Consider the following 11,902-nt stretch of genomic DNA (forward strand, 5'->3'; position numbering starts at 1 on the left):
CTATAGATGTAAAGTTTAAAAAAAAATTATGTTGGATTTTATGTAGAAAAGGAACATCACCACCTTACTCCAACCAAAGTGATTTGAATGCACCTGATGTCGTAATTTCGACTTCCCAACTCATAAATACGAACCTCGTAGGAGGACTTTAATGTGCCACTAGGAGACTTTGCGCCAAAAATGGGTAGCCCCGCCCCCAAAGTAATGCTGTTGGTTGAGCCAGTGTTGCTATGTCAGATTGCTCCAACAAACAGCAATGTTTTGAAAGCACCACAGTGTTTACACTCTTCAAAGTCAGTCTACAAATGGCTTGCTTAGAGTTGTCTCTGCACATTCAAACTGGGATAAAGTATTTTAACAAGAAAATTACACACTTTAGATATAAAATGTGAAAATATAATAACACATAACTGACAGGATGATGTGAGGGAATATAATTAATATCCATCAAGTCTTGTTTCCACACAAACTCTCCTTATGAGCCACATAGTGTGTGTGTGTGTGTGTGTGTGTGTGTGTGTGTGTGTGTGTGCGCGCGTTTTTGTGACAAATGAGGACATAAATTTGTATAATGACAAAGGTATGACATAGGTATTACAAGGAGAAGGTGACAATGATGCTTGTCAAAGAACACTAAAACATAAATCTTTCACATCAAACTGCTTTGCATTTTTTAAAATATAGTTCTCTGTTAAATCGAGGCTCGCTCCTGTGAGACAATACATAGGGGTGGTTTTGAGACGTGTGTAATTTGAAATGGTCCATGAGGATGTCAGTTCCCTGACGAGCAAATTATGACTCCAGAAAGCATATTGCAGTTGCAAAAGAGTCTGTAATTAATATTTTCATGGTGTGGTGTTGGTAAATACGATGGATGCTGTCAGATGTCTTTGTAAGACTGTCATCTTTTCACCACTCAGGGAATGGCGTTCCTCCACAACAGCGTCATTGTCTCCCACGGCAACCTGAAGTCTTCCAACTGCGTGGTGGACAGTCGCTTCGTGCTGAAGATCACCGATTACGGCCTGGAAAGTTTCCGCAAGGAGAACAACCTGGAGGATGTGCACACTCTCTATGCACGTGAGTACCGTGGCAACACGTAGATACAGATTGCGTGCGTGTGAAGATGTAATATCCATGTTTGCGTTCGCAGGCAAGCTGTGGACAGCCCCAGAGCTTCTGCTTGCCGACAACCCACCTGCATGTGGGACACAGAAGGGTGACGTCTACAGCTTTGGCATCATCCTGCAGGAACTCGCCCTGCTGAAGGGCGTCTTCTACCTGGAAGGCCCTTGTCTCAGCCCTAAAGGTCAGAGGTCAAACACAATGCTCTGAAGGTGTAATCAAGGTTATTTTTTGACTAGATCTATTCTTTTTTTTTTTTTTTTTATCCATTAAAAATTTAATTCATACATACAATGACATTAATACACCTCTTTAGTGATGAACCTGTTTTTAATTTCTGAATGAAAATTTATTTTGATTTTTTTTGGAAGCCATTATGTCATAAAAATAGCAACAATATGTCCTGATATTATGTTGCAGAAAAGCCTCATGTCATGTGCTGCAACTGCCCAAAAGTTTAATAATATTAATGAATTAATATATAAATAAAAATAATAAAAATAAATAAATAAATAAATACAGAGAAAAATCAATTGGATCTTATATGAAACCAACCAGTGTTGTTTTAATAATATTTATATATTATTATATTATTTATTCATATTTTTAATTAGCTTTTAGTATTATAATTTTAGTTTTAATTTTATTTTTATTAATTTTGTTATATTTAATTTTTTTATTTTTATATTTCTATATAACTTTATTTTATTTTTATTTCAGTTTTAGTTTGTCATTTTAATACTTCAACCTAAACATATTTATTTCACTTGGCTGCCAATGCAACATTTCTCATTTTTGTTCAAGTTTAAATGTTTTATCTGATAATTATATTTGATTTCAGCTTTATTTCAATTATCAATACAATTAAATTACCAATATCAATTAAACTAATTTTCATTTTGTTTTAAAAATATTTTTTATTTTTTATTAATATTTTCAGTTTTTATTTTAGTTAACAGTAACAACACTGAAATCAGCATGAAGATTACAGTTCTATATTTTAAAGGTTTTTTTTTTCAACACTCTCGGGAAAAAAACAGGTACCTTTTTTTAAGAAGTACTAATATGTACCTTTTAGGTACTAATGTGTACCTTTAAGGAATTAATATGTATCATTTGTGGTAAATAAGGTACAAAAATATAAGTTTTAGCTTTTGTGTCTTTTTTTTTTTTGTTTTGTTTTTCTGAGTGTATTGTGGACAGTCTTATATATCACTTAGTGCATGTGACTGATTTCATTGTGTAACAAACGTTTGTAGTCACGGGAAGAAGGAGGCGGGAACCGGCGAACATTTAAATACTTTAATAATCAAACAAACACAAAATGAAAGTAAAGCGGAAGCCCCTCGCGGACGACTGCCGCACACAAAACACAAAATAAAGTCCAGGCCTGGTCCTCTCTCGTCCAACACTGTCGTCACTCCTCCTTTTATCCTTCCGGAGCTCCTCCGTGGGACTCGAGACCGGTGAGTGGCGCAGGTGTTGCGCATTAGCATTTCCTCCACCGGCCTCGCTCCGTTCCCACGGCTCTCGGCCCCGCCCCTCTCGTCACACATTGTTTCTCGCTTGTTTAATAGCAAATTGCAATAGAAGCACACAAGAGAAATTGTCGTATTTGGGTGAACATTACCTTTTAGCAACAGTCTCTGAAAAGCGTCGCTTGCTGCTTGATCCCTAGAGAACCGTAAAATAGACAGTAATTTTATTACACGCTTTCAAGAGAAGTTTTTTGGTGAATATGAATAACCATGAGAATGGTTAACTCATTATGCAGGTGAGAGTGTTTTCTCGTTTAGCGCTTTGATGTGAATCAAAACAACATTAAATAAAATGTGTTAATCAGATACAGATTATGCAGTGAATTACACTGATAGCACGGGTTGCTTTTTGCATTTTTCCTTTCCGTGTCACCTGTGATTACATTCACCTCACCTCTCTCTTGCTTACTCACTTTGTGAGCACAATCAAAACAGTTTCATTTGTCAAAGCATTAGTAACAGTGGCCTAAATCATCTTTGCACACTTAAGATTCCATTGCGTTAGATAACAAAATATTAAACCAAGTGACATTTATTTTAAAGATATCATACTTCAAAAGCTAAAGATTTCACATAAAAAAAATGTCTTAGGTTTTAAATAAAACACCAGCCTATTAAAGGAATAGTTCACCCAAAACTGAAAATGTACTCACCCTCAGGTCCATCCAAGATGTAGATGAATTAGTTTCTTCATGGGAACAGATTTGGAGAAATTTAGAATTTCATCACTTGCTGACCAATGGTTCCTCTGCAGTGAAATGCTGAATTTCTCCAAATCTTTCTCCAAAACAAACTCTTCTAGATCTTGGGTGGCCTGAGGGTGAGTGCATTTTTTAGATGAACTATTCCTTAAAAAGTAAAAGTAAAAATCTCTCAGACAAGTGAAGTTAGTTCTAAGAAAAGTTCAAGTAGCATTTGTACAAATGACAATTGGTTTAATGATATGTACTGCAATGACATTCAGGCATTTTTAAGTGGCCAATATATACACAAATACTTGCAATAAAGATACCGGTTATAAGCTATGCTGCATATAAACCTTTAGAAGTATTCTTTGTTTGTGCAAAGTGTCCTGGTCACTTTCAGCAGTGACACAGTAACTGTCTCTGTTGCTTTCTTTATTTTGTGTGCTTTGGGTGGGGAAGTCTTTGTTTTGTTACGGTATGTTCTGAGTCTTATTTACATTCTATCGGTGTCAGTATTGCTTATGTACAGAGTCATGGATACAAACACACACTCAGTGAATGTCACCCGTCCTAATAAACGGATCACCACACACATACCAGCGGCTGCATTAAAGAGAGACAACAAAACATGAGTGACGTGTCTGGAGCAGAGCCAGCTCACCACCAGAACAAAGGGAGTCAAAGACAGCAATGAGAGAATGCCATTAACTGTCAGAGCAACGGAAGTATGCTTAAGTAAAAAAAGAGTACACTTAAGCATACCTTTAAAAAGTAGTACTTACTACAAAAATACTTAGAATATATTTAAAGGTAGGGTAGGCGATTTCAGAGATAGCTTTGAAAGCATAAGATCCCACCCTACATGCAAATCACTCTCCAAAGCCACGCCTCCTCCAAAACACACGAGCGTGCACAAGCAGACCAGAGGCTAACCAGCGACACGATGAGAGATGGTGTCAACGCTGTCAGATTACCTCATGTCTCATTCACCGGTGAGAAAACATTACAGTACAAAGCGCTTAATAATACAATAATAATTCCATTCTCGCCCGGTCTGCGGTATAGCGTAATGGACCGTGTTGAGGACGTATCATGTCTGTGCAAAAAGGGTGCACAGAGGTATGCGAATACATACGCTGACTGGACAAACATTTTACAGTCCTACGCCTTCTACAGATTATATGAATACATATAAATATATTTAGACCACTTAACTTAGTGATTGCTATCGGGATGTGAAAACTTTCAACCAGCATAACAAAAAATGTCTTTGAATCAAATCACCTACCCTGCCTTTAAGTGTTAACTGAATAAAATGTTTTTAAATGCTTAACTCCATGTTAAATGGAATTAAATGAAAATGTACATTTTAATATTAAAAAACATAGGTGAACTTTACAGTTGGCTCACTTAAGTAAGACTTAAATACATCTTTTTTGTGTAGTTTCATAATGACTTATATATTGTCTTTGAAATATGATTACATAATATGATACAATATTTACATATATTAGTAATTACACATTTGCAATGATAAAGTAGCAATTTAGTACATTTAAAATATATAAACTTTAAAGGGGTAGTTCACCCAAAAATGAAAAATCTGTCATTAATTACTCACCCTCGTGTCGTTCCAAACCTGTAAGACCTTCGTTCATCTTCAGAACACAAATTAAGATATTTCTGATGAAATCTAAGAGCTTTCTGACCCTGCATAGACAGCAATGCAATCGACACGTTCAAGGCCCAGAAAGGTGGTAAGGATATCGTTATAATAGTCCATGTGACATCAGGGGTTCAACCGTAATGTTATGAAGCTACGAGAATATTTTGGTGCACTTTTTGTTAATCAAAAATTTGTCTTCTGAAGATGAACGAAGGTCTTACAGGTTTGGAACGACATGAGGGTGAGTAATTAATGACAGACATTTCTTTTTTTTTTTTTGAAATATCTCTTTAAATGTAATATCAAATAACAAAATACAGTTACAATTACAATCAAGTACTTTATGTACTTTAGTATGTCAACACATCAAAATATGTGGCCTTACAGTTACACAGTTACACATCAAAATGTGTGGCCTTCTTTAAAGTGTATATATCAGCTACTTTAAAACAGCTTTGTATGTAGCTCATCCAGTCGTATTTTAGAGCCAGCTAAAAGACTGAGGGATGAAGATATTGGGAATGTATTTTTTTATTTTTTCCTGAGTGCAGTGAGGTGTGGAGTGGGACAGAAAGGTCATGACAGCTTTGTATCATCATCACTCCTGTTGATTGCTGTGAAGACATTTGTTAAGTCCAAGGTCTTCTCAAAACCTGTGAATGACACTTTCATCTCTTTTTTTTTCCTCACACATTTGCTGTCTTTCTATCCCTCGCACCAGTGGGGAGTCTGATCGCAATCACTGTTTTTCTGTGAAATTTGCTATGCTAATTCTATGTGCTAATTTGTGTATGTTATTTTCTGTGTGATAGAGAGTTGTGTAACTCACTGTCTGGAGAATGTTTAATTGCATGTTTGTAAATTTTTCTTATCATTACTGTCTCTTGTTTTGTGGTTCAGAGATCATAGAGCGTGTGGCGGAGGGCCGCTGGCCGTACCTGCGTCCGCTGCTGTGTCCTCAGAGCCACAGCGATGAGTTGGGACAGCTGATGCAGCGCTGCTGGTCAGAAGACGTCAACGAGAGGCCCGACTTCAACCAGATTAAAGTACTGCTTCGCAAGAATAACCGGTACCTGATTCACAAATCAGCTCACACACAAGAGCTCAAATGACAAATTACATTTTTTTTATTTAAAGAGCGCGTTAGTATTATGCGCCTATAGGTGGGCATACACTCTGCTTATTACACACACAGGGACGCGCAGCAGCACGCAAACATGCCAAATATTAATTCAAAAATGAAAGGATTACAATGCAGCTCCGTTTCCTCTCTGTTCAGTCTTTGCTCTTGCAAATTCCGCCGTATAAATAGCTAATCCGCCATGGCGTGAGCGCAACTCTTAAAGGGAATGGGAGATGAGACTCTGATTGGTTTTTTGCATGTTATGCCCAAAGCACACCCATTACTCATTAAGAGAATAGGGACAACCCTTTTAGACCATGTGCTGGGCGCACCGACCGTTTTTCCCATCATTAAACTAGCAAAAGTGGATTCGGACATGCCCTAAGTGCACCTGCGCCTTGCACTTTAGACTATGCACTTAAATCGTTAAAATAGGGCCCAAAGTGTTACCTGAAATTTATATGCATATGTAATATATGTTAATAACAGACACACATACAAAGGTTCACTAGTTTTTTAAAGTAAATTTTACGTTTGCTACATGGTTAAAAATACCTTTTATAAAATTGCGTTTTTGAGGGACAAAAAAAAAAAAAGGTAGTCTAAGCCGCGTAAAGGCCGAGTCGCATTTTATTATTACATTCATGAATAGCCTAATGTAAAATGCCGGTAAATAAATGTAAATATTTACTTACATTATTAATACAGATAAACATTAGGCCTACTAAAAGCTATTTTAGGCTAGTTCTTCTCTCTCCATAACAAATCCTTTCAATTTAACGGTATTCAGAAAACTAATGAAAAATAGTACAAGTAGCCTAGTTAAACATCAACTCAAAATGAATTCACTGCTGCTGAAACTGAAACGGTCGTTGGGCTCACATAGCCTACCTCTCATACTTGGTACGAATCCACTCAAAAATGTTTCCATATTCATGATGTATTTGAATGCTAAACTATTATTTATTATGATTTGAACTTCACTGCCCATAAATCATCCTTCACATGTGCAATGTTTGGTGGGTGAACGCAATGGATTGTACTTCGGTCTGTTTAAATTGAGTAGTGTAGCCTAAGTTTGGCTGGCTTATTTTATTTTGTTAATGAACCATAGACTGTATAAAAACATGGACGTAGTATCAGTGACGTCACCTGTAGGTTTATGAAGAGCGTTTTTGAAGCCTAAAGTAGGCGGAGCCGGCCGTTGCCATCTTGGCAGCGCGTCACCGCGCGTCACTCCCGGATAATCGAAAATGGGCAAAGAGGCAGGAGCTGGTTGCTGAAACCACGCCCACCTAGCTCGACGGTGGTGACAACAGCGGCAATCCACCTGTCACTCAAGTGGCCACGCCCTTAATTATGCAGAACTTTAAGGCTTAATATAATTTAAACGGATGAGTTATAAAAAAAATTCACCCCCCTCACAGTTGTCATGAAGGGCAAAATTAGCTATATAGACCAAAATCACTTTTTGTACCAGGCTGTAAACATATTTTTTTCTGCTGTAAAGTTGGGCATTTTAACATGGAGAGTCTATGGGACTGACTCCCTTTTGGAGCCAGCCTCTAGCGGCCAGTCGATGAATTGCAGTTTTAGTCACCCGTATTGGTTTCACGAGAGAGACCGGAAGGTTGCCGCTTGTAATGAACAAGCTGCGATAGGCTAGTAACTAGCCTAATATGTTGTGTGTGTGCGGGTGAGCGAGGTGTGCGCCTCCGCGATCACTTGAATTTGTCCCTTATCACAGCAGAAACAAAGATAAGAGTGAGACATCATATGAAACTATAAAGGGTCTACTTTTATTTGTGTACAGTCACAATAACAACAAAACACTGTGCTTTACAAAGTAAAGAAAACAAACAGATGTCGTTTTCTGCCATATAGGCTATTGATTTCCTTTCCGTGAACTTTCCGTGAACAGAAACTCGGCATATAGAACTTGTCGCAGTTTTTCTTTCGTTTCTGTGAATTATTTAAGTCAAATATATTTTGCGAATAGGACTATTTATTTATTTTATATATGTGATCTTATTCCGTTTTTCTCAGTTCATATAATTGCTTATATTTATGTTATTTTAATTCCGCTTTATAAGAGAAATGTTTTTAATAGTTTTAATTAATTTTAATAATCCTACCCGAATGGCAAAACATCCATAGAGCAGCAGTACACTTTCAATTTTTCAGCTGTTTCAAGCCACAAATATTTACAAATATTAATTTAATGCCGGTCTGGGACAAAATTTCAGCCTGGCCGGGAGTCTCATCCAGGAATAATGAAAGAAATGTTGGCCAAATTAAAACAATGTGCCTGTCTTTTGTGTGTAAATTCACTTTATGAACATGACACAATACGCTTTAGCATTAATATAACTTGAAAAGAGTTTGTAACCCTTTTAAAGCATGACATGAAATACAGTGAGTCTTTTTCAAATTTTATGCACTGATTTGTTCTCCAAATTGCAATTCTGTGGGATAGTATGTAAGCATGGTATAAAGTCTTAGATGGAGCTAGGAGTACTATGATCTTATCTGTAGTAAATCCAGTCAACTAAAATTTGAATAATAATTTTCTTAGTTCATATTTTAATAATCATTGTTTACATAATAAACCTTGTGTATTATGGGTGTTCAGTTGATGTTTTTGTGCCTCCACTGCCCGTGCTGCAGTGTTCAGACACACATTCACAACTCTTGTCTCTGCCTCATCTCCTCAGGGGATATGGTTCCAACATCCTGGATAACCTCCTGTCCCGTATGGAGCAGTATGCCAATAACCTGGAGGAGCTGGTGGAGGAGAGGACACAGGCGTACCATGAGGAGAAGCGTAAAGCTGAAGCTCTGCTCTATCAGATCCTCCCACAGTGAGTCCTAGTTTGTTCAAACCAATTTCCAAAGCATTTGTAAACCATATGACTATGTGCTACCATTCAAAAGTCTGGGGTCAATAAGATTTTTAAGGCAGTTAATACTTTTATTCATCATTTAATTCAAAAGTGAAAGTAAAGTATGGAAGGCACGTTTTCAAATCAATTTACATCTCGCAATTCTGACTTTTTTTTTTTTGAGGCTGTATCTGATTGTGTGTGTGTGTGTGTGTGTTTTTTGTTTCAGCTCAGTGGCTGAGCAGCTGAAGCGAGGTGAGATGGTGCAGGCAGAAGCCTTTGACTCGGTCACCATCTACTTCAGTGACATTGTGGGCTTCACCGCATTATCAGCCGAAAGCACACCGATGCAGGTCAGAATCCCTCTGTAAAGGGGTAATTCAGTAAACGCTCCTCAAACAGTCGCACACAAATAATTATAGGCTAATTTTGTTTTTTTACTGTGACAATCGTGAGTGCAGTATTGAATTATAGCTGATCTATTTGTCTATTTGCACCCGCCACAGGTGGTGACGCTGCTGAATGATCTCTACACTTGCTTTGATGCAATCATCGACAATTTTGACGTGTACAAGGTAATTCCAAATAGTCATTACGTTCACTGCCTGTTCAACGACACACGTGCTCGATTAGCTTAAAGGGATAGTTCACCCAAAATGAAAATTTGTCATCATTTGCTCACCCTCATGTCTTTCCCAACTTGTATGAATTTCTCTCTTCTGTTGAACACAAAAGAAGATATTTTGAAGAAAAAAATAGGTTCCGGCAGCCATTGACTTCCATTGTATTTTTTTCTGTACTATGGAAGTCAATGGCTACCGTCAACTGTTCAGTTACACACACTCTTCAAAATATCTTCTTTTGTGTTCAACAGAAGAAAGAAACTAAGAACTATCCTTTTAAGTGACTGAGATGTTTCTCACAGTCTCTGCCCACCACTGAGCCGAACGATGTGTTTTTGTGTGGCGCCCCCAGGTGGAGACCATCGGTGACGCCTACATGGTGGTGTCGGGCCTTCCTGTGAGGAACGGGAAACTGCACGCACGCGAGATCGCCCGCATGTCTCTGGCTCTGCTGGAGGCCGTTCACTCATTTAGAATCCGCCACCGACCTGACCAGCAGCTCCGCCTACGCATCGGCATCCACAGCGGTGAGGATCAGGGGTCAGGAAAGTGTCTAATAGAGTAGAAGTACAGCACAGAGCAGTCTGGCCTCTCTGAGGACATAACTGTGTGTTGATGGCTGACTAATGGGGAGCTTTGACTGATGGTTATGTGTGTGTGGGTGGGTGTTTTCATGTGTCCAGGCCCCGTGTGTGCAGGGGTGGTTGGTTTGAAAATGCCTCGGTATTGTTTGTTTGGCGATACTGTCAACACAGCTTCACGCATGGAATCCAATGGAGAAGGTGAGGCGCCTCCAGACTTTTGAAACGATTGTGTCCCACACTTCTGTGGCATTTACCAAATGGTAGTTTTGAACAGTGGTGTAGCTAAAAATGATAATTTTGCACCCTCTTTCTGACATATGGAATTGATCCATTTACTACATCTTTAAGCCTTGTATATGTAAATGATCTCTGTTATGATTGGCTGACCTCTTTGTGTGTATAAGCTGCAACTTTTTGATGATTCATTTAAACTAGTCTGGCGTCTGTAAATCACTTGAGTGAACTTTGAGTAAAACTGAGTATGAGTATGAACCTTAGTCACGGTATTTAAGGTTGATTATATGTCATCTAAACTAAAATGACAGTGAGGGAAAGAAATGAATGAAGAAAAGAGTGTGTGTGTGTGTGGTTGTGTGTGTGTGTGTGTGTGAGATTATTTACACTGATTTTTCTCCCCCATCAGCCCTGAAGATCCATGTTTCAGAGGCCACACGGGCCGTCCTGCAGGAATTCAACTGCTTCCAGCTGGAGCTCAGGGGAGATGTGGAGATGAAGGGAAAGGGACGGATGAGAACGTACTGGCTGCTGGGAGAGATCAGCTCCAATAATGCCTAAAAACTGACAGAGAGGAGAGAACAAAACAAAACGCATCTAAACAAGTACTGGGACAGTGTGGGACACCGGGATGAAAGAAGGTTTCTTCAGAAAAAGACCTGACTTAGAAAGCAATGTTTCAAAACTGGGTCTTGTTCATCTTTCATTTCCCAAAAGCGTCATGTTATTGCTTCATGGGAATCTAGCTGTGACTTTTTTTGCCAAGTAAACTTGAGCAGAATCTTTTAGACAAATGAAAGATGACATAACACACCATCAGATCGGTGTGACCGGATCAAGTGTTTACGGGTCTCGTAGGAGTTTTGAATTTTGTTTTGTCGTGATAGGTCTTCGTCCAGATTTTTTTAAGCCTCTGGGTCTGTTTGTTGTCGTTCATGTTATTGGTCACACAGAGACACAGTGCTGTAGTCACTCTAGTTTTTTAACCATCCGAAATGTTCTCAATTCCTCCTCTATCTGCCAAAACTGATCCGGTCAGCAGAGGGTTTTGAACCATAGATAAAGGTTACGCACAGAAGAGAAATAATAATAAATGGCAAGTATGGTTAAGAAAGCAGAGAAATGTGCAATGATGGATTTTGTTCTCAGATCTCAAGAGCATTTCCCTACAGATGTTGTAATAGTGTTTCAGAGAAACCAGCACAGGGATGTTCTTGTCTTCATTTAATAGCAGGATTTACTTTCCCCTTAATGTCATCAAGAAACACCAACACTTTTAACTTCCAGAATGTGAGAGATTTCCAAATGGAACTTGATTTTATCCATTGGGATTTAATTTAGGAATTCTGAGATTGCACTCGGATCCATTCATGTGCTTGGATTTCTAAAAAATTTGAGGTCAGTAAGATTTTTTTACTGTTATTCGGCAAGGATGCATTAA

The 11,902-nt window shown here is 38.3% G+C and overlaps 1 protein-coding gene across 1 annotated transcript in view; it reads left to right on the forward strand.

Annotated features, from left to right (window-relative positions):
• Positions 1-11,902, forward strand: part of LOC107754786 (atrial natriuretic peptide receptor 1-like) — a 102,094-nt gene extending 90,192 nt beyond the window's left edge. Inside the window, exons 13-21 of the mRNA XM_016571373.1 lie at positions 921-1,080; positions 1,154-1,309; positions 5,916-6,084; positions 8,853-8,999; positions 9,250-9,373; positions 9,527-9,595; positions 9,996-10,170; positions 10,327-10,425; positions 10,871-11,902. Of these exons, the coding sequence (XP_016426859.1) occupies positions 921-1,080; positions 1,154-1,309; positions 5,916-6,084; positions 8,853-8,999; positions 9,250-9,373; positions 9,527-9,595; positions 9,996-10,170; positions 10,327-10,425; positions 10,871-11,022 (1,251 nt within the window). The 3' untranslated portion in view covers positions 11,023-11,902. The remainder of the gene's footprint in view (positions 1-920; positions 1,081-1,153; positions 1,310-5,915; positions 6,085-8,852; positions 9,000-9,249; positions 9,374-9,526; positions 9,596-9,995; positions 10,171-10,326; positions 10,426-10,870) is intronic.

Source organism: Sinocyclocheilus rhinocerous, unplaced genomic scaffold, assembly GCF_001515625.1.
Source record: "Sinocyclocheilus rhinocerous isolate Xijiao unplaced genomic scaffold, SAMN03320098_v1.1 scaffold21, whole genome shotgun sequence".
NCBI classification, from domain to species: domain Eukaryota; kingdom Metazoa; phylum Chordata; class Actinopteri; order Cypriniformes; family Cyprinidae; genus Sinocyclocheilus; species Sinocyclocheilus rhinocerous.